The sequence below is a fragment of the Phacochoerus africanus genome, chromosome 4 (assembly GCF_016906955.1).
Source record: "Phacochoerus africanus isolate WHEZ1 chromosome 4, ROS_Pafr_v1, whole genome shotgun sequence".
Classification (NCBI taxonomy): Eukaryota; Metazoa; Chordata; class Mammalia; order Artiodactyla; family Suidae; genus Phacochoerus; species Phacochoerus africanus.
Genome location: NC_062547.1, coordinates 26,309,826 through 26,333,501, shown reverse-complemented (window position 1 = coordinate 26,333,501; position 23,676 = coordinate 26,309,826). Strand labels below are relative to the sequence as shown.

The 23,676-nt window shown below is 43.5% G+C and overlaps 1 protein-coding gene across 2 annotated transcripts; it reads right to left on the bottom strand.

Moving 5' to 3' along the window:
- Window positions 1-352: 352 nt before the first annotated feature.
- Window positions 353-23,421, bottom strand: COMMD9 (COMM domain containing 9). Of its 2 annotated transcripts, XM_047775976.1 has the most exons (8): window positions 23,246-23,421; window positions 20,030-20,150; window positions 19,712-19,881; window positions 6,494-6,619; window positions 4,700-4,860; window positions 4,095-4,129; window positions 2,914-3,017; window positions 353-1,093 (listed from the first exon to the last, which is right to left on the bottom strand). In XM_047775976.1, the coding sequence occupies exons 3-8, from the start codon at window positions 19,760-19,762 to the stop codon at window positions 953-955; spliced, it is 618 nt and encodes a 205-aa protein (XP_047631932.1). In that variant the 5' UTR covers window positions 19,763-19,881; window positions 20,030-20,150; window positions 23,246-23,421; the 3' UTR covers window positions 353-952. The 2 variants fall into 2 exon arrangements, with proteins under 2 accessions (XP_047631932.1, XP_047631933.1); XM_047775977.1 differs by lacking the exon at window positions 23,246-23,421 and having other exon boundaries at window positions 4,700-4,839; window positions 20,030-20,145.
- Window positions 23,422-23,676: the final 255 nt, after the last annotated feature.

Below are 23,676 nucleotides of genomic sequence, written 5' to 3'. Positions count from 1 at the left end.
ACTGAGCCCTTCCTGTTGGCCACAGCAGCGCTAAGTGCTTTTAGGTACGTCCTATCATTTCATCTTCACAAAAGCTCTGCAGAGTAGATACTATAATCATTCCCATTTAATTAAAAGAAAGACTGGGAGCAGGCAGGCATTGAGTGCATCCTCTTAACCTGCAGCCCTACCTCCTCCATCCGCCCTCCCACCCCATCTGCACACACATATTGCCCCCCCCCCTCCCGCCACCAGAGAAGCTGCAAAAACAAAGTGCTCAGAGAGCAGACCTTTAAGAAGGAGGCAGCGCTGGCCTAAGGCAATGACTCAGACTAAGGACAGAAGCTACAGATGTGGGACCAGCGGCACGAAGTTGTTAGAACCGTTGTTTATTTCCAGTCACTCCCACTTCTTCACCCTGACTGGCTGCCTTACACCCAGGAAGGGCCCTCTGGCTCCATGAAGAAGGGGATCAGCTCCCACGTGAGACTTCCTACGCCGCAGGGTGGCGCAGCCGGGCTGAGGGAGCTCAAAGGCTGGGGACCAGAGTGGGACGGGAACGCTGCAGCAGGTAAGTTTGGGCAGCCCTGCCCTGCGGGATCTGCCTGGCTTCGCTGATAGAGAAGCAGGCTGGCATCAGCCACCTGACTCCCCAGAGGTCTTCAGAGCTGGAAACGAGCTCCACAATTTGGGCTTGAATTTTCCAATCAGCCAGACAGAGGCAGCTGACCAAGCAAGGTCCCTCTCCCCGCCATGCTGGGAGTCAGGTACCACACGGGGCCCTGTGAGAAGAGCGGCTTATGCTCACCAACTTCGGGAAGAGGGGAAAAAGCAAGAATATCCATGTAGGGGCCTGGCTGCCTCTGGTCCGACTGTGCCTTCTGGGTGGCAGCCCCCTTTGTCCCCACTGGTGCCTGTGGCGGTGGCTACCATGTGCTGGGAGGTGGGTGCCCAGGAGCAACCGGGCAGTGGCTCACTTGTTGGCCACGGCAGAAAGCTGGTCTCGGATGCGGCCCAGCCCATCCAGCATGGTGTCCAGCGTCTCCTTACTCAGCTCCACGGTGACAGCTGACACAGAGGGCTTGTCCCCACACAGACTGGGGTCTTCCTGGATCTGAAAAGAGAACATTTCCCCAAAGTCAAAGCTGCCTCTTTTTGACCTTCGAGCCCTACCTGGTTCTGGTGACCCTCTGAAGAGGCTCTTTGCTCAGAGCTGCGGACAGTCCTGGCCTGAGGTCACTCGGCAAACAGCAGAGGGAGGGAGCTGCTGTGGGGCTCAGAGCAGGGACTGGAGAAGCCCAGGCTCTCTCACCCTCCGAGTGAGACTATATTACCTGGGTTCACACTGGCACTTTAGGCCATGGGCTCTGGGGGTACATAGGACTCCATCAGGACGCAGGAAAAATATTATCAACCTCTAGTGATATGTATGTATATTTTTTTAAGTAAGCATTTTACTTAAGATATTTTACTGACGGTTAAAAACTTAGTTGTCAGAGGCACCTTTACTTTTTCATTTTCTTACAGGTGTTGAGTTTCCAGGGGTCTGATGGTCAAGTAAATACAGCATCATGTTATCTAGTTTCAACTAAACAAACCCTAAAAAATGATAGGGGGCTTAAAAAGATTCCTGAAGAGCGCTTTGGAGTGAACACAAGATTGTGTGCACGGAGGAGTAAGGAATGGACACTTCTGCACCTGCTGGTGGGAGCCCCTGATCGCAGGGCACAGAGAGCGCAGACGGCCCCCACGTACTGGACGGGATGCTGGTAAAGTACCCCGAAGGCACAAGGAGGCAACGTGCGATCCGAACGCACGCTCCTGTTGTTACAGCCAAACTCTACCTGTGAGTGTCTAAGGTGACCTCCAGGAATCCCCTGATCATTCTGACTGACTGATTTTTTTTTTGTCTTTTTGCCTTTTCTAGGGCCGCTCCTGCGGCATATGGAGGTTCCCAGGCTAGGGGTCTAATTGGAGCTGTAGCCGCCGGCCTACGCCAGAGCCACAGCAACACCAGATCCAAGCCATATCTACGACCTACACCACAGCTCACGGCAACGCCAGATCCTTAACCCACTGAGCAAGGCCAGGTATCGAACCCGCAACCTCATGGTTCCTAGTCGGATTCGTTAACCACTGCGCCACGACAGGAACTCCTGATTTTTTTAATAATGATTTTTATTTTTTTCTATTATAGTTTTTTTTTTTTTTTTTTTTTTTTAATGGCTGCACCTACAGCATATGGAAGTTCTGGGCCAGGGATTGGATCCAAGCTGCTGTGGGAAAACTATATCCTTTAACCCACTGCACTGGGCTGGGGATCAAACCTTCTCCGCAGCAACCCCCAAGCCACTTCAGTTGGATTCCTTTTTTTTTTTTTTTTTTAAAGGGCTGTACCCGTGGCATATGGAAGTTCCCAGGCTAGGGGTTGAATTGGAGCTATAGCTGCCGGCCTACACCACAGCCACAGCAATGTTAGATCCGAGCCATGTCTGCAACTTACACCACAGCTCACAGCAATACTGGATCCTTAACCCACTGAGTGAGACCAGGGATCGAACCTGCAACCTCACGGTTACTAGTTGGATTCGTTCCCCCTGCGCCACAATGGGAACTCCACGCAGCCGGATTCTTAACCCACCAGGCCACAGTGGGAACTCCCGGAAGTCATTTTAAAAATGCATACTTTGTGTTTATCTTATCATTTTAAAATTTCTACTTTCAGTATATGTTTTGTTCTGACTGTACTATGTCAATACAGCAGTACACATATACTTTCTAAATAAATACTGCATTTTGGGGGTGCTAAATTTTTTTCATTTATGGGGTTAGAGAGCCCCAAACTTTGGAGCCTGGGATTTCTGTGGGCATGCAGGGGTGCCAGGACCCTGGTGCCCCCTTTCTCCTGCCAGTGAGCATGGCGGTGGGACGTACCTTCATCTGGAGCAGGCAGGTGGGGACGGCCAGGCGGCTGATGCTGTCTGAGGAGGTCTTGATGTCCACCCTCCAGTCCAGGTCGACCAGGCGCGGCAGAGAGACTGTGGAAGGGACAGCTCAGCTCAGAGCCCCCCGTCACCAGGCCTCTACAACAGGCCGCTCTAAGGGCCGTCTGATCCACGTAGCAAGCCTCTGAGGGAGATGGACAGATGGGCCCCGAGACCTCCCTCACCACTGCGAGGGCCCTGGCACTTGGCATGTAGCTGGCGGGCAGGCCCCCCAGGCTTCTGCCTCAACACCCAACCCTCCAGGTGTCAGGACAGTGAGGAAAGAGAGACCCAAGGTAGAGAGGGTGAGGCTGTGGCCTGAGTCTTAGGAAACGTGTGGCTTCCACAACAGTGGAAAGAGCTTTTGTTTGGGAGATAAGCCAACTCGCCTTGAATCCGGCTTCTTCCACCTGTCTAACTTCTGAGCCTCTGTTGGCTCATCTGTAAAACAGGGAGGACCTCTGCCTGGCTCGCAGGGCTGTTGGGAGGATCGAGTGAGTTGATGCAGGTGGAGTTCTGCAGCCCTCTGACCGGCTGTGTCAGTCAGTGACTATTTCTCAAACGCCCACCTTTACTCAGTCTTGCACACTAATTTCAATTATGGTTAATCGGTTTTCCAATGGAAATATAGTTAAGTACTTCACTTTCTGCTTTAGATAACTTTTTTTTTTAACAACATGCCTCTTATTAAGTTTATCATCAAAAAAATTAAAAAGTGTAATTAAAACAAAAACATAACAAATGCTGTTCGGTTTGGGATTAGGTTCATTCACCTTTTTTTTTTTCTGTCTTTTTGTCTTCTCTCGGGCCACCCCCGCGGCACATGGAGGTTCCCAGGCTAGGGGTCCAATCGGAGCTACAGCTGCCAGCCTACGCCAGAGCCACAGCAACGCCAGATCCGAGCCACATCTGTGATCTACACCACAGCTGGCGGCAAGGCCAGATCGTTAACCTGCTGAGCGAGGCCAGGGATCGAACCCACAACCTCATGGTTCCTAGTCAGATTTGTTTCCACTGTGCCACGAAGGGAAGGTTCATTCACTTTGGATTCTAGTTAAAATCTGGCCACCCAGCATATTCGAGCTGGGGGAGGGGGAGGGAGAAGAAAGAGGCAGGTTTTCTCATACTCACTCTGATTTGCTTGGGCTTCAGCTCTCCAAGTAGACCTGTTTGAGAAGGAAAGATGAAAGAAATATAACAGCTGACTTGATAATAAAAGCCAAAGCCTCAACATCACCAGTAACTAGTAAGGAAATGATTACACACAATGCGGGCAGAGTTTCCACAATAAATTGTTCCCTGAAGTGAAAACTGCCAATAGCCTAAATGTCCAATGCTAAGGAATTTCTTAATTAAATTATACATAATTTCTTTGCACAATGGAATATATTTAGCCATTAAAAATGATATTGAAGGTAAACAGGTATCTATCTAAAATATCATTAATGTCAACACGGTTAACCGAAAACAAGCACGTTACATAAAATGGCAGGATCCCATTGTGGTAAAACCGAAACCAAATTACCAACCCCTTGCTATCTGTGTAGATGGAAAAACATCAACCAGTCCTAAGTTTTCTGCTAAGGAATTAATGCTGCGAAGCCTCAGGGTGTGGGATTATGGTTTTCTTCTTTTTGCTGACCTGTGCTTGCTTTCCAAGAACAAACATTTTTTTCTAGAACAGGAATGAAAAAAACACAAGCATTATAAGAAAGCTTCAAGAAGTGAGCACTTACACGTGTTCCAGGATGATTTTTGTCAGCAGGTTTTTGAGGTTCTGGTGGAAATTTTCAGGAAAGAGTGCCAGAATCGCCTCGGCAGAGGACAGGTCACGGAAGACCGCCACCCTGGTGAGGCGGTGCAGAGCCTGGAGCAGCTGCAGGAGAGACGGGAAGGCCTTGGGGAGTGACGGGCAGGGGGCAGGGGAAGGGGGGCCTGTCACACACTGGCACCGTCATTCAAACTGAGTCCCAGGAGTCCTGAGGCCCCTGGCACAGACGCTGATGCCCACGTGCCTTGGCCTGCCTCCAAGTTCACCTGTTGCTTAGAAGACAGATGGAGCTGCCTGAGCCAGGAAGCTGTCAATCTGTCAGAAAGTCTCTGCTTATGAGCAAAGGGTTAATAAATCCCTTTCCTTGTGCACAGACTCCAACCTTAAGCTAACTTTCTAGCCTGTTTCCCTGGTGATGTGAGAGAAGTGGAAGGTCAGCTGTGTTACTAGGCAACGCTGCATCGGCCCCTGCCTCTGGACCAAGAGGCCCGCAGAAACACCGGGGCCCACAGCTTGGGCTTCCCTGAGTGTGGCTGTATGCTCCTTGTAAGAGCATAACCCAGAGGCGAACGGACATTAAATAACCCTCCCCTGGTGAGGGTGGGAGTCAGTGGATAAATGTCCCAAGCTCCCTGCCTTCTAGGGTGAGAATTCTGGGGCGTGTTCCACATGGTTTCTACAGGGTCCCAACTGCAGTTGCCCACAAAAGTAACTGCTCATCAACAGATCTTTTTATTGGCTTGTCTCTCTTCCCTGTTTGATTTTTCTCCCTCCTTTGTGCTTTCTAGAATCACCTCCCAAGTAACTACCTTCAGCCTCAGGGTCTACTTTTGGGGGAACCCAAACTTAAGTCTCCAACTCACTTCTAGAATCCTTTTTTTTTTTTTTTTTGGCTTTTTAAAAAATTTTTTAGGGCCACAGGTGCAGCACATGGAAGTTCCCAGGCTCGGGGTGCAGCTGCTGGCCTACACCACAGCCATAGCAATGCAGGATCCGAGCCCTGTCTGTGCCCTACACCACAGCTCACAGCAGTGCCGGATCCTTAACCCACTGAGCGAGGCCAGGGATGGAACCTGCATCCTCATGGATACTAGTCGGGTTCGTTACTGCTGAGCCACAACAGGAACTCCCTCACTTCTGCAATCTTGCTTCTGCCTTTTACTTTTACAGCTGCTCGAGCTCCAGATTTAAAAATAACAACTACAACAATAACAATGGTCCATCTGGATGAACTCCAGTTTTAGAAACACAGGTGCCTTGGAAAGATAAGGCTATGGGTGCCACATAACCCAAGTCACCTTCCTTTTGCTCTTGGCCGCCAGCTGAGATTAGCTGAGATCCAGCAGCACATCCTTCCTGATCATACTCGGGCCTTGGAGCTTCTGCCCAGTCGTCCCTGAAAAGTCTTCCTAAGCCATCCAGCCGACAGTTCATCGGCAATGGCAAGTTACAGACTGGGAAAGAAAATCACAATAAGGTTGGCTTTTATCCATACTGCCAAGCTAGCAAGTCTGAAAAGGAAATGGTCAGGAGCTCTGATTCTGGGTATATCCTCACTTACCATAAGGAAGTGAAGGTTCAAAGGCAGTGGCTGTTAAATTAAGTTCACTAAGATTTTTTTTTTTTTATGATCTATTTTAAGTTTGCTATAGTGTCAGTAGGGTAAAAAGTCCCATCAACGTGGCAATGACTGGGAAGTCAAGGAAGAGACGGATGAGTTGAGAAGCCCTGGCCAGAGGTCATTTCTGAGCACACTTACTTGTTCTGCCTCCTCCTGGGTCACGGACAAGCTGGAACACGTTATATCCAAGAGTTTTTTCGAGCCAAGGGCTGAACTGGAAAAGCTCTCTTGGCACAGCTGTCTGACAACATCTTTTGAGGAGGCCTATAAATTAATTCACAGACGGGGAAAAAACAAGAAACAATCTCAGACTCTAAAAACACCTATTTTAGAACAAAACATTACATCAGTCATGGTGTGATACCTAAAAGATGCACAGGACACTTCCATTTCTGGAAAGATGGAGTAGATGAACTTTTCTTTATTTTGCCTGCTAAGTGCAACTAAAATCTCTGGGCACCATAAAGAAAACAAAGTGAGATGACTCTGAAAGGAGAAGGGGAGAAGACAGACCTGCTATGGACCTCATGACCAAGGAATGACATGGCGATGAGTTCCTTAGGTTTTCTTTTTGTTTGTATATCCCAGACCTCAAGCTAAAGAAGGGGACCACCCAGAATGCCAATGGGTGAAAACAGACTCCAACATATACCTGCTATACCTGCTCTCTCTAGCTGAAGACCAAGAAAGGAGTAGCTTAGGAAGATAGAAAACATGTAGACAATAACTGTTCTATTCCACCAAAACACCCCAGAAAAAAAAAGGCCCCACTTCCACCTATATCAGCAAAGGCTGGGCAGGGTGGGGAGACACACACACACACACAGATTTCTGCCCTTGTAAGGCTATAATGAGGTGTTTCAATAGCCCCATCAGGGTGGTGTCATAGAAGGCCAAGCAGAGAGCTGGACCGCTATCCCCACCAGGTGGTAACAAGTTCCCCCTCCCTGTGGTATTAGTGGAAACTACAAGGAGCCAGAAATTCCACCCCTGCCAAGTAGTAACAGGGTACCCCCACTTTTGGTGTTGACAGGAACCAAGGAGGGGAACTGGACTTTTATCACCATTTTGTAGTAATGAAGCAGCCCCCTTCTCTGCACCTCCCACCCTGCCACCTGAGTCGTGTCAGAGAAAGCCAGCTAAGATACTATGTTCTAAAATCCAGAGTCTTAGAACATAGTATGAAAATGTTCAGCTTTCAACTGAAAATCACTCGAAACCCAGAAAGGTCCCAAACTGAATGAAAAAAAAAGATAATCATTAGGTGCCAACATCAAAATGACAGATGTTAAATTTATCGCCAATGATTTTAAAGCAGCTATGATAAAAATGCTTCAACGAGTAATTACAAACATGCTTGAAACAAATACAAAACTGAAAGTCTTAGCAAATAAACCGAATATACAAAGAACAAAATGGAAGTTTCAAAACTGAAACATATAATAACCAAAACAAAAAGGATGGTAGATGGGCCTAGCACCAGGATGGAATGGACAGAGGAAAGTATTAGCAAACTGGAAGACAAGAGCAAGAGAAATTAACCCCACTGAGTAACAGAGAAAACAGACTGAAAACAACGAACAGAGCCTCAGGGATTTGTGAAGCCATAACAAAAAAAATCTAACATTTATGCCATTGGAGTCCTAGAAGAAGAGGATAAAAGAGGGAAAGAAAGGAAAAGTACTCAAAGAAAAACTGGCTAAAAATTTTCCAAGTTTAGCTAGAAATATAATTGTATAAATTCAAGAATGTAAGTAAATCCTAAACAGGATAAATCAAAGAAATCCATGCCAAGACATATAAGTAAACTTTTGAAAAATGAAGACAAAAATAAATAAATAAAAATAAAAAACCTGGAAAGCAGTCAGAAAGAGAGAAGCAATGTCTATTATGGGAAAAATAATTAGAACGACAGCAGATTTCATATCAAACACCAGGAAGGCAAGAAGGAAGTGGCATAATATTTTTCAGGTGCTAAAAGAAAAGAACTATTAACCTGGAATCCTACACCCAGAAAAAATATTCTTCAGCAATAATGAGGAAATCTAGAACTTCTCAGATGAAGGGAAACTAAGAAAATCTGTCAAAAGACCAATCCTAAAAGAAGTTGTTTTTTTTTTTTTAAACAGGAAGGAAATGATAAAGAAATCTGAGAACATCAAGAAGAAAGATAGAATATAACAAGCAAAAATATGGGTAAATTGAGTAGGCTTTCCTTTTCCTCTCATGTTTCTAAATTCTATTTGAAAGTTATGCCAAAGGAGTTCCCACCCTGGCTCAGTGGAAATGAATCTGACTAGCATCCATGAGAATGCAGGTTCAATCCCTGGCCTTGCTCAGTGGGTTAAGGATCCAGTGTTGCCACTGGCTGTGGTGTAGGTTGCAGACACAGCTTGGATCCTGCATTGCTGTGGCTGTGGTGTGGGCTGGCAGCTACAGCTCTGATTCAACCCCTAGTTCAGGAACCTCCACCTGCTATAGGTGCAGCCCCCCCCCCCAAAAAAAGAAAGAAAGTTATAGCAAAAATTATACCACAGTCTGATATGGCTCTAAATATATGTAGAGGAAATATTTAAGACAATTATATAAATAAGGGTAGGACTAGAAAGGAACTACTTCACTCTAACTGGCAAAAGGACACTAATAGATTGTGATGTTATGTAAATAAATGTAATAAGTTGAACAACTATAAAGGTTATAAAGAGAAATGCATTTTAAAATGGTATATATACAGCCCCTCAGTAAACAGGCTGCCTAAAGACCCCTCAGGCACACAGCTGCCTCTAATCCCATCCAGAGACAAAGCCCCACTCACCAGAGGGATTAGAATCAGCTCCATCTATCAGTGGGCAGGCATCAGCCCCTCCCATCAGGAAGCCTACAGCAACCGCCCCCCTACCCACCAACTTCAGCCGCAAGGGGAGCAGACACCAGAAGTAAGAGAGGCTACAATTCTATTTTCTGTAAAAAGGTCACCATACCAAAAACCTATAAAAATGAAAAGACAGAGAATTATAACTCAGATGAGGGAGAAAGAAAAAACCCCAGAGAATCAGCTAAGGGATGAGATTCTCAGCCTCCAGGAAAAAGACTTTAGACCTGATGCTGAAGATGATGCAGGACATTGGAAATAAACTGGAGGCAAAGGTGGATAACTTACAGGAAACACGAGATACAAGATATAAAACTTAAACAAGAAGAGATGCAAAATACAATAACTGAAATAAAAAATTCACTAGAACCACGTAACAGCAGAATACAGGAGGCAGAAGAACAAATAAGCGAGGTGGAGGACAGATTAGTAGAAATTTGGGATGTGGAAGAGAAAAGAGAAAAAAGATTGAAAACAAACGAAGAGAGTCTCAGAGAACTCTGGGACAATGTTGAACGAACCAACATCCATATTATAGGGGTGCCAGAAGGAAAAGAGAGACGGAAGGGGGCAGAAAAAACATTCCAAGAGATAATAGCTGAAAACTTCCCTAACATGGGAAAGGAACCACTCACTCAAATGCAGGAAGCACAACGAGTACCATATAAAATAAACCCAAAGGCGAATACACCAAGACACATATTAATCAAACTAACCAAAATTAAAGACAAAGAGAAAATCTTGAAAGCAGCTAGGGAAAAGAAACAAATAACATACAAGGGAACCCTGATAAGGTTATTGGCAGATCTTTGAGCAGAAACTCTGCAGGCCAGAAGGGAGTGGCATGATATACTTAATGTGATGAAAGGAAAAAACCTCCAACCAAGATTACTCTACCCAGGAAGTCTCTCATTCAGATTTGAAGGAGAAATCAAAACCTTCACAGCTAAGAAAAAGCTAAGAGAATTCAGCAACACTAACCAGCCTTACAACAAATACTAAAGGTTCTTCTCTAGGCAGAAAAGACAAGACAGCAACAGGAAACAAAAATACCACACATGACAAGGCTTACCAGTAAAGGTATATATACAGCAAAGATACAAAATCATCCATGCACAATTATGCCACCAAAATCAGAAATCATGAGAAGAGGTGGGTACAAATGCAGGACACTGGAGATGAACTTGCAATTAAGAAACCAACAACTTAAAACAATATCATATACATATAGACACTTACATCAAAACTTCAGAATAACTGCAAACCAAAAATCTACAATTGATACACAAACAAAGAAAAATCAACTCAAATACAACACTAAAGATAATCATCAAACCAGAAGAGGAGAGAAGAAGGGAAGAAAAAAAGAAACAAAAACAAATCTAAAGCGATTAATAAAATGGCAATAAGAACATACATATCAATAATTACCTTAAATGTCAATGGACTAAATGCCCCAACCAAAAGACATAGACTGGCTGAATGGATACAAAAACAAGATCCAGAGTTCCCATCATGGCACAGTGGTTAACGAATCTGACTAGGAACCATGAGGTTGCGGGTTTGGTCCCTGCCCTTGCTCAGTGGGTTAATGATCTGGTGTTGCTGTGAGCTGTGGTGTAGGTTGCAGGTGCGGCTCGGATCCCACGTTGCTGTGGCTCTGGCGTAGACTGGTGGCTACAGCTCCGATTAGACCCCTAGCCTGGGATCTCCATATGCCACGGAAGCGGCCCAAGAAATAGCGGGAAAAAAAAAAAAAAGCAAAAACAAGATCCATATATATGCTGTCTTCAAGACACCCACCTCACTTCTAGGGACACATACAAATTGAAAGTGAGAGGATGGAAGAAAATATTTCACACAAACAGGGATCAAAAAACGCTGGAGTAGCAATATTCATAACAGACAAAATAGACTTTAAAATGAAGAATATTTTCAGGGACAAAGAAGGACACTACATCATGATCAAAGGATCAATCCAAGAAGAAGATGATAACAATTTTAAATATCTACGCACCCAACACAGATTCACCGCAATACATAAGGCAACTGCTAACAACCTTAAAAGGAGAAACCAACAATAACACAATCACAGTGGGGGACTTGAACACCCCACTTACAGCAATGGACAGATCATCCTGACAGAAAATCAATAAGGAAACACAGGCCCTGAATGAAGCATTAAACCAGATGGACTTCATAGATATTTAGAGGACATTCCATCCAAAAGCAACAGAATACACATTCTTCTCAAGTGCACATGGAGCATTCTCTAAGACTGATCACATCCTGGGCGACAAATCCAACCTCAGTAACTTTAAGAAAATTGAAATCATATCGAGCATCTTTTCCGACCACAATGCTATATGACTGGAAATCAACAACAAGAAAAAAACTGCAAACAAACAAACAAACACGTGGAGACTCAACAACCTGCTGCTAAACAACCAATGGATCACTGAAGAAATCAAAGAGGAAATTAAAAAATACCTAGCAGCAAATGACAACAAAGATATGACACTCCAAAACCTATGGGATGCAGCAAAAGCCATTCTAAGAGGAAAGTTTAGAGCAGTACAAGCCCACCTCAGGAAACAAGAAAAAGCTCAAAGAAACAAGCTCCCTTTACAGCTAAAGCAGCTCGAGAGAGAAGAACAGACAAGACCTAAAGTTAGTCGAAGGAAAGAAATCATAAAGATCAGGGCAGAAATCAATGAAACAGAAACGAAGAAAACCATAGAAAAGATCAATGAAACAAAAAGCTGGCTCTTTGAAAAGATCAACAAAATTGATAAAGCCTCAGCCAGACTTATCAAGAAAAAAAAAGAGAGAGGACTCATATCAATAAAATTAGAAATGAAAAAGGAGAAGTAACAATGGACATCACAGAAACACAAAGCATCATCAGAGACTACTATATGCAACTATACGCCAATAAAATGGAAAACCCCAAAGAAATGGACAAATTCTTAGAAAAGTACACGCTTCCAAGACTAAACCAAGATGAAATGGAAAAGATGAATGGACCCATCGCAAGAACTGAAATTGAAACTCTGATTAAAAAACTTCCAACAAACAAAAGTCCAGGACCAGATGGCTTCACAGGCAAATTCTATCCAACATTTAGAGAAGCGCTAATAACACCTCTCCTTCTGAAACGCTATCAAAAAAGTGCAGAGGAAGGGATACTCCCAAGCTCATTTTATGAGGCCACCATCACCCCGATACCAAAACCAGACAAAGATGCCACAAAAAAAGAAAACTACAGGCCAATTTCACTGATGAACATCAATGCAAAAATCCTCCACAAAATACTAGCAAACCACATCCAACAATACATTGAAAGGACGGTACATCATGATCAAGTGGGACTTAGCCCAGGGATGCAAGGGTTCTTCAATATCCGCAAATCCATCACTGTGATACACCACATTAACAAACTGAAGAATCAAAACCATATGATTCTCTCAAAAGACGCAGAAAAAGCCTTTGACAAAATCCAACACCCATTTCTGATAAAAACCCTTCAGAAAGTGGGCATAGTGGGAACCTACCTCAACATAATAAAGGCCACATATGACAAACCCACAGCTAACATCATTCTCAATGGTGAAAAGCAGAAAGAATTCCCGCTGAGATCAGGAACAAGACAAGGAGGTCTGCTCTCGCCACTACTCTTCAACATAGCTCTGGAAGTCCTAGCCACAGCAATCAGAGAAGTAAAAGAAATAAAAGGAATCCAAATTGGGAAGGAAGAAGTAAAATTATCACTATTTGCAGATGACATGATACTATACCTGGAGAATCCTAAAGAGTCTACCAGAAAACTGTTAGATCTCATCCAAGAATTTGGCAGTCATGGGATACAAAATTAACACGCAGAAAATGACAGCATTTCTATACACTAACAATGAAAGATCAGAAAGAGAAATTAGGGAAGTAATCCTGTTTACCATCACATCCCAAAGAATAAAATACCTAGGAGTAAACCTACCTAATGAGACAAAAGACCTGTACTCTGAAAACTATAAGACACGGATGAAAGAAATCAAAGATGACACAAATAGATGGAAAGACATACCATGCTCGTGGATTGGAAGAGTTAATATTATCAAAATGACTACACTACCCAAGGCAATCTACAGATTCAATGCAATCCCTATCAAATTACCAAGGACATTTTTCATAGAACTCGAACAAAATATTTTAAAGTTTGTTTGGAAGCACAAAAGACCCAGAATAGCCAAAGACAGCCTGAAAAAGAAAAATGGAGCTGGAGGAATCAGGCTCCCGGGCTTCAGACTATACTACAAAGCAACAATCTTCAAAACCATATGGTACTGGCACAAAGACAGAAATATAGATCCGTGGAAAAGGATAGAAAGCCCAGAATTAAACCCATGCACCTACAGCCAGCTAACCTATGACCAAGGAGGCAAGACTATACAATAGAGAAAAGACAGCCTGTTCAATAAGTGGTGCTGGGAAAACTGGACAGCCACATGGAAAAGAATGAAATGAGAACACTCCCTAACACCATACACAAAAATAAACTCCAAATGGATTAAAGACCTAGATATAAGACCAGACACTATCAAACTCTTAAGAGGAAAACACAGGCCAAACACTCTCCGACATAAACGACAGCAACATCTTCTCAGATCCACCTCTTAGAGTAATGACAGTAAAAACAAAAATAAACAAATGGGACCTAATCAAACTGAAAAGTTTCTGCACAGCGAAGGAAACCCCAAACCAAATGAAAAGACAACCCACAGAATGGGAGAAAATCTTTGCAAGTGAATCGACGGACAAGGGATTAATCTCCAAAATTTATAAACACCTTCTACAGCTCCATACTAAAAAAACAAACAACCCCATCAAAAAATGGGCAGAAGACCTAAATGAATAGTTCTCCAAAGAAGACATACAGATGGCCAAAAAACACATGAAAAGATGTTCAACATCACTCATCATTAGAGAAATGCAAATCAAAACCACTATGAGGTACCACCTCACACCAGCCAGAATGGCCATCATCCAAAAGTCTACAAACAATAAGTGCTGGAGAGGGTGTGGAGAAAAAGGAACCCTAGCACACTGTTGGTGGGATTGTAAATTGGTGCAACCACTGTGGAAAACAGTATGAAGATTCCTCAGGAAACTCAAAATGGAACTACCATTTGATCCAGCAATCCCACTCCTGGGCATCTACCCAGAGAAAACCATGACTCCCAAAGACACATGTACTCCAATGTTCATTGCAGCACTCTTTTCAATAGCCAAGACATGGAAACAACCTAAATGTCCATTGTCAGAGGAGTAGATAAAGAAGGGGGGGTACATATACACAATGGAATATTACTCAGCCATTAAAAGGAATAAAATACCAGCATTTTTTGCAACATGGATGGACCTAGAAATTATCATGCTAAGCCAAGTCAGCCATACAATGAGACACCAACATCAAGTGCTTTCACTGATGTGGAATCTGAAAAAAAGGACAGACTGAACTTCTTTGAAGAACAGATGCTGACTCACAGACATTGAAAAACTTTTGGTCTCCTTTGGAGGAGACAGTTTGGGGGGTGCGGGGGGTGGGTGCTTGGGCTTTGGGATGGAAATCCTGTGAAATTGTATTGTGATGATCATTATACAACTACAGATGTGATAAATTCATTGAATAAAAAAAAGAAACAAGTACAGACCAATATCCTTATAAAAATAGATACAAAGATCCTTGACTAAATACTAGCAAATACAATTCAGCAATATATAAAAAGGATTATTCACTATAACTAGGTGGGATTTATTCCAGGAATGCTAGGCTGGTTCAATATTTTAAATCTATGTAATATATCATATTAACAGGCTCAAGAAGAAAATCACAGGATATCAATCAATGCAGAAAGAGCAAATGACAAAATTCAAATCCATTCCTGATGAAAATTCTCATAAAATTAGAAATAGAGGGGAATTTCCATAACTTAATATAGAGCATCTACCAAAAAAACAAAACCAAAACCAAAACCATACCAAAACAAAACAAACCCTAGAGACAACATACTTAATGGTGAAAGACTAAAGTTGGAAACAAGGCAAGAATGTCTGCTCTCACCACTCTAATTCCACACCATGCTGAAAATTCTACCCACTGAAATAAGGTCAGAAAAAGAAATAAAAGGTTTGCAGGTCAGAAAGTAAGACATAAAACTATCCCTATTTGCATATAATACGACTGTCGATGACAGAGTTCCAAGAAATGTACCAAAAAACTCTTAGAATAAGTGAATTCAGCAGTTAGCAGATCCAACACACACATACAAAAATCAGCTATATTTCTATATACTAGCAATGAACATATGGAAATTGGAATTAAAAGTACGATACTAAGTTCCCTTCGTGGCTCAGGGGTTAACGAACCCGACTAGGATCTATGAGGATTCGGGTTTGATCCCTTGCCTTGCTCAGTGGGTTAAGGATCCAGCACTGCCCTGAGCTGTTGTATAGGCTGCAGACACCACTCGGATCTAGCCTTATTGTGGCAGTGGTGTAGCCTGGCAGCTGCAGCTCTAATTCCACCCCTAGCCTAGGAACCTCCATATGCTGCGGGCACAGCTCTAAAGAGACCAAAAAAAAAAAAAAAAAAAGAAGTAGGAGCAATTCATCTACTTTATTATATAACCATGGTAACTGAGACTGTGTGGTATTCTCAGAGGGATAAACAAATAAATTTACATAAACAAAGAACTCTGAAATAGAACTACACAAATATGACCAACTGATTCTTGACAAAGTTTCAGAAGTAATTCAATGGAGGAAAGATAGCCTTTTCAACAAATGGGATTGGAACAAGCCAGGCATTCACAGGCAAAAAAAAAAAAAAAAAAAAAACTCTCAAATTTACTCACTCACACATCTTACACAAAACTGATGCAAAATTGATCATGGACTTAAATGTTAAATGCTATATAAATGTAAAATATAAAGCTATAAAACTTTTAGGAAAAAACAGAGAAATTTGGAGAGCTATGGCTTCACAAAGAGTTCTTGGAATTTACACCAAAAGCACAATTCACTTAAAAAAAATCACAATTCATAAAAGGAAAAATTTCTGCAAAAATTTATTTCATCAAAATAAAGGGTTGAACTATGTCCTGTGATGGGTTGAACTATGGCCTCCTAAAATTCATATATTGAAGTCATAATCCTTAGTATCTCAAAAATATGATCTCATTTAGAAATACAATTGTTGCAGATATAACTGGTAAAGATGAGGTCATAGCAGGGACCCTAATCCGATATGACTGACGTCTTAATTAAAAGGTGAAATTTGGACACAGAGATGCAAACAGGGAGAATGCCATGTGCAGATGAACGCAGAGATCTAAATATTGCCATAAACCAACAGAAGCCAGGAGAGAGGCACGGAAGAAACTGTCCCTCAAAGCGCTCAGAAGGAACAAATTTGGCTGACACCTTGATCTCAGATTTCCGGTCTCCAGAACTGGAAGACAATACATTTCTGTCCTGTAAGCCACCAACTTTGTAGTACTTTGTTAGAGCAGACATAGCGAATTAATTCATCCCTATGAAGAAGATGAAAAAATAGCTATGCCCTAGGAAAAGAATATGTACAAACCACATGTGTCTCAAAGGACTACTATCTAGAATACATAAACACAAAAGTAAAAAAAGCAAACAATGTAATTAGTGTATGGGCAAAAGACATAGAGACACTTTGCTGAAGAAGAAAAACAGATAGTAAATAAGCACATGAGAAGATATCCAACATCATTAACCATTAAGGAAATTCAAATTAAAGCCACAATGAGATATAAATACACACCTATCAGAAGAGGTCAAATAAAATACAGTGATGCCAACAAAGGCTGGAAAGGATGGGGAGAAAGTGGATCATTCAGGCATTGCTGTTGGGTATATAAAGTGGTACAGTCATTCTCTGGAGAACACTCTGGCAGTTTCATTAAAAAACAAACAGGAGTTCCCGTCGTGGCGCAGTGGTTAACGAATCCAACTAGGAATCATGAGGTTGTGGGTTCGGTCCCTGCCCTTGCTCAGTGGGATAACGATCCGGCATTGCCGTGAGCTGTGGTGTAGGTTGCAGACGTGGCTCGGATCCAGCATTGCTGTGGCTCTGGCGTAGGCCAGACGCTGCAGCTCCGATTCGACCCCTAGCCTGGGAACCTCCATATGCCGCGTGAGCGGCCCTCAAAGGGCAAAAAGACAAACAAACACCATGTATTACCAAATGATCCAGAACTGTACTCCTGGGCATTCATTTCAGAGAAATAAAGACATATTCAGACAAAAACCTGTACATGAATGTTTATAGCAGCTTTATTTAAGAGCAAAAAGATGGAGACAAGCTAGACTCAGCAACAAAAAAGAGCTATTGATACACACAAAGTGGATGCATCTCCAGAGAATTGGGATTTCTCTGTATTATTTTTTGCAATTGCCTGTAAATCCTATCTTGAAATTAAAAGTTTACGTAATTAAAAAAATAAAGTACATAAGATAATACAAATGAAAATGAATTAGCAATTGCTACATACAGGCGAACAAAAGAATCCAGACACACAAAAAGTATATGCCATACTATTCTACTTCATGTTAAGTTCAAATGTGGGCAATACTAAATCGACATTGTAGAAGTAAGGGTAGTGTTGGAGCTCCCTTCGTGCTGTAGTGGAAGTGACTCCGACTAGGAACGATGAGGTTGCAACCTCTCGCTCAGTGGGTTAAGGATCCGTTGTTGCCGTGAGCTGTGGTGTAGGTCACAGACGTGGCTCGGATCCAGTGATGCTGCGGCTGTGGTGTAGGCCGGCAGCTACAGCTCCAATTCTACCCCTAGCCTGGGAACCTCCATATGCCGCAGGTGCGGCCCTAAAAAGACCAAAGGGGAAAAAAAAAAACAAACAAAAAAAAGAAGGGTAGTGTTACTATTGGGGAAGGAGAGTAAGGGAAGTGAACAACAAAGAGACTTCAGCCATATTGGTAATATTTCATTTTTTGACCTTGGTGGCCATAACAAATCATTAAACAATGCACTTAATATTTGTGCCCCTTTTTTGTATGTTACATATTAATTTTACATATATATTCCTGCTTCTATATATACATGTATACATACATATATATGTATACATATACACATACATATATATGTATACATATACATACATACATATATACGTATATACATACACACACATACATACATACTGCTCTTTAGGGCCGCGCCTGCGGCATATGGAAATTCCCAGGCTAGGGGTCGAACTGGAACTTCAGCTGCCAGCCTAGGCCACAAGCTGCACCTGCGGCCTACACCACAGCTCACAGCAACACCAGCTCCTTTAATCCACTGAGCAGGGCCAGGGATCAAACTTGCGTCCTCATGTATACTAGTCAGGTTCGTTACCGCTGAGCCACAACGGAACTCTCTAACAAAAATTTTTCAAAATTAAAGGAAAAAAGTCCAGATGATGAATAGAGATTAGGCTGGGAATGGGGAGCAGAGCAGCCACTGTTAAGGGTGAAAAGTCTTTGGGCTGGGAACTGGAAGCTCTAGGTTTTCAATCCCAGTTTCTTTACTTCATTTATTAATTCCTACTACAGCTATTTTTTGAGCACATACTGTGTATCAGTGTTGAAGATACAACTGCTGGATATACATTTCTAAATGGCAGAGTAGATGTCTTTAGAGATGGAGAATACAAATGAACACTGGGGAGACAGTTAAAAGAAGGACCACTGCAGGAACCAATAATGATGCTGTGCCCTGCTGAGTGTAATTAACTCAACAGTCTGGCGTTTTGAAAAAAATGTCCCCCATGGACCTCACGTTCTTGTGAGACAGACAACAGGCAAACACAGGCATGCTTCAGCTGGTAACAACTTCTACAAATAGAGATAAAGCCACAGCTGCTTCTACCGGGAAAGTCAAAAGTTAGGCAAATAAACCCAATCCCCTACAAAACCACATGAAGTACATCCCTTCCAACCTCACAATTTTTCAAATGAGTGTTAGGAGAGTGTTTGGGGCCTCACACAGGTCAAAGCGAATACAAAAAACCCAGGACTCAGGAGACTATAGAACGCACACTTCACTCAGAGAGTGGACGCGGAGGAGATCAAACAGGGGAACTGGCAACGCGGCTCTAGCAATTTTCACCCCAACGCACCAATCCGGAAAGCCATCCCCAGAGACTGTTGGGGACGTCTGTGCAGTGCCTTCAGGTCCACTGTCTTGTTTCCCCACCATCCGCTCAATGCGGTATTAATTTTGACCTTCCTTTCAAAAAGCTTGGAAAAGCGCAACAACCTGTCAAAGGTCGCACTGAGGGGATAGTAGTAGAGTCTTGGCTCCAAGCCAGGGCCCATTTATTCCTAACTCCTGCTTCATCCAAAATCTCGGGGACAAAGGCCAGCCTTATGCTCTCCCCTCCGCTCCCACTTACCTTTAACAGGCTCTGGAGAGCCGCAAAGTTCTCCGCTGTTAGCGCGGCCATCTTCCCCGGTCACGTGACCGACGCTGGTGGGGAAGTGTGGTCACGTGGCTTTGATAGCCCGCTAGGCCTGCCGGGGGCTGTAGTCCTTCGGGGTGGTGGAAGCTGCTGGGGTTGTGCTGCTGCGGGATGGGGAGGGGCCGAGAAGGGTTCCAAGGCAGGATGGCTTAGTCCCGGGACGCTAGGACCGTAGGGTTTGGAGGACAGGGAGTGGGGCGGGGGGAAAGGGTGGTTTACAGGGGAGGAAATTGGCTTAGCTTGTCTACTCACCAGTTGCAGGCAGGGGAAACTGATTTTCTCTTGACTGACTAGGGTGGGCTGATTGCTTTGGGGAATGCATGAGTAGACTTCACGGGCGCCTTGGAAATGTAGCTCTGATCATCAGACCTGGCTGCTGGGAATTAAACTGTGACTGTGCATATTGCAGTTTATTGGAATTTACACACACACGCGTGCGCACATATACACACTGCGCCCATCTCAAAGACTGTAAAATTATTTTCGCGTGTACAGTTTCCTTTCTGTCTCTGGGGTAGCTAAGAGCTGGTATTATCAACCTTACACAGATGAGGAAAGAATGTTGATGACTAGTTTGATGAGCAGATGGAGAAGTGTTGGAAGGGAACAGAAAGGGACTCCAATGAAAGATATTACCTACCCAGGTTCCTATTACATCTATAGCAGGGATGGGATGGGTGCTTCATGAAAACGATTTAATTCAGCTATTCAACAAGTAATCATAATGAATGTAAGGATGGTTTTGAGTGAACAGTACAGGACTGATTTGCCCAGTGATCAGAGGTCCTACCTGGAAACACGCAAATTGTAAAGTCCTGGAACTTGGTATTTAGGGAGCCAACTACCTTCTCTGCCCTCCAACCCCCAGCCTCTGACATTTTCCTTATGCATCTTTAGTATCTAGTTGGCTCTTTCTTTTTCCATCCCCAGTTCCTTTGCAAAATTTGGCTCAAAACAAGTTCAAGCTAAAGAAAGCATATCTAATTGTAAAAGTCCAGAAATTGGTTAAGCTGCTACAGTCATTTGTTTCTCTGCCTCCTACTCCTCCCCCTCCTTCTTTTCTCTCTCCTATTTTCTGTGGAGATGTTGTCCAGGACCAGGAAAACAAACAAACAAACAAACAAAAACCAGGTTGTTTGAGTTTGAACCCATACCTGGACTAGAAGATTTTAGACCCTCATTTACCTAGAGTCCTGATTCCAGCCCTCTCTTTTCTCCCAGGACCTATGTGGCTTGATTCTTTCTTCTGCCATAAGTCCTTATAAGCTCTAGTTTTAGTCCTGTAGGGCCAACCCAGTGCCCTGAATAAATTAAATGCTTGTTAAATAAACAACCACCCCTCAAAAGTGATTAGACTAAAATTATTTCCTGTGACTTTCCTGCAAGGATATGACTTTATCATTTGTAATTTGTGCCTTCTTATCTTACTGTGGAAAGATGGGCAGAGTGGTCACCAGCCTTCAAAATGCCTCCTGATGACCCTGCCTCCTGGTGTTCACACCCCTATGTAGTCCCCTCCTATGTTGTGTAGGATTAGTCTATGGGACCAGTGGCAGGTGCAGAAGTGGTGGTATGTCACATCTGAGATTAGTTATAAACTAATTAGTTTAACTTTCAGTTAACTTAGTTTAAGTTAAACTAAGTTTAGGTGTAATCTAATCAGTTTTACTTTCGCAGTTTGTTATCAGCAGCTTCCAGGCTCTCTCTCTGGTCTGCTCTCTCTTTCTCTCTCTCTTTTTTTTTTGCTTTTTAGGGTCACAAAAAATGAGGCATATGGAGGTTGCCAGGCTAGGGGTCGAATCAGAGCTACAGCTGCCAACCTACGCCACAGCCACAGCAACGTGGGATCCAAACCATGTCTGTGACCTACACCACAGCTCACGGCAATGCCTGATCCTTAACCCACTGAGCAAGGCTAGGGATCGAACCTGCAACCTCATGGTTCCTAGTCTCATTCGTTTCCGCTGTGCCATAACAAGAACTCCTGCTCTCCTTTTTCTGAATCTCTTGCTCTGGGGAAAACAAGCTGCCACGTTGTGAAGAGTCCTCTGAAGAGATCCAGGTGGTGAAAAACTGAAGCCTCCAACCAAGAGCCAGCAAGAAACGAAGGCCTGCCTGCCAATGGCCTCATTTCTGAGTTTGGAAGCAGATTCTCCACTAGCCCTGGCAGAGCCTTGAAATGACAATAGCCTTGGACCACATCTTGACTACAACCTCGTGAGAGATTCTGAGCCAGAAACACCCAGTGAAACCACTCCTAGATTTCTGGCCTTCAAAAGCTGTATGGTTATGAATGCTTGTTGTTTGAAGCTGCTGAGCTTTGAGACAGTTTGTCGCATAGCAAAAATAACTAATATATGGAGGCAGTAAAGCATAGGGGCTTTAGAATTCAACCTAAGTTTGAATTCCAACTCTGCGTGTCATTGACTTACCCTGAACAAAGTCTTGAACGTCTCTGCATCTCAGTTTCCACATCTGTAACGTGGTATTGGTCACACCTCCCTCAGAGAGCAGAGCTGAGTGAGAAGTGCTGCCCCAGTGGGCGGGAACGAACTCTTCTCACCCTCGTGGGCACCCGTGATAGGAGGGGATCCCCTGGGCTCCGGCCAGTGCCAGGCAGGGCCTGCAACCCTGCACTTGGAATCCCATTTTGCTAAGACTGCCCACATTGCCACGGGCAGGTTGCAGTTAAAGGTTTGTCTGTGGTCTGAAGAGCTTCTAGCAATTTCTCAACCATATACATTTATGTGGAAAGAATAGAACAGAAGGTTAGAATTTATTTCTATGATTTGATCTCACTACCTGGTTTTTGTTAGGCCTAGTCTGATTTTCCTTCTAATTCTGAGTATATAGATCTCTGCTTGCACATATTTAAAATTTTTTCTTATTAAATAAATGTATTAAATAGATTTAACAAATGCACCAGGCTCTATTCTCATCCTTTTATACTTACTGATTTATTCACTTCCCATAAGCCCCCCCCCCACAGAGTACTATAATTTCCTCCATTTTACATATGGGGAAACCGAGGCACAGAGAAGTTAAGTAACATGTCCAAGGTCACACAGCTGATTTGGGCACAGCCCAGATTCAAACTTGAGTAGTCCAGCCCCAGTGCACTCAACCACCAAAGGCTACATGTCTCCTTGTCTTCCTATAGCTGAAAACTCATGCTTCTTCTGTCTTGGATGTCTGATGACCTTCCCCAGAGGGCAAGAGCAATCTAATGGTGTCCCTGGACAATCAACCCAGGGTGTGGTCAGAGACAAGAGGACGAGCGGAAGGGGTAATTTGGGCTTTGGAAAAAAGACCCAGCTTCAATTTCTGGCTCCTGTGTGCTTCTGGAAATGTATTTTATCACCGAGCCTGTTTCCTCATCTGTAAATTAAGACCAGTAATAAAAATACCTTTTGACCATTAGAGGGAGCTCAAGGCTGAACGTACCTAAAATGGGGCAGGTTTATTTACCTGGAGATGGTTCTAGCCATTGGCAGCGCGAAGAGCAGAGCTTTCCTGTGCTCTGAGGAAGAGTGGGCATCAGGATGATCAGCCGTCTCAGTTTCCTCAGGCACGAGGGATGTGCTGGGATGCAGAGTTCCAGCGCTCACCCTGGGACAGTCCTGGGTGGGTACCCTTGTTTGATCCCCGCACCTTTGAGAAAAACGTCCCTTCAGAGCTCTTGCCCTGTCTTCTTCATTGGGGCTGTTGTGAAGAAAGCTGTATGGATGCAGAATTTTTCTTTTCTCCCCCACCCTCTTTTTTTTTTTTTTTTTTTTTTTTTTGCTTTTTAGGGCCACACCCACGGCATATGGAAATTCCCAGGCTAGGGGTCTAATCGGAGCTACAGCTGCTGGCCTACACCACAGCCACAGTAACGTGGGATCCGAGCCTCATCTGCA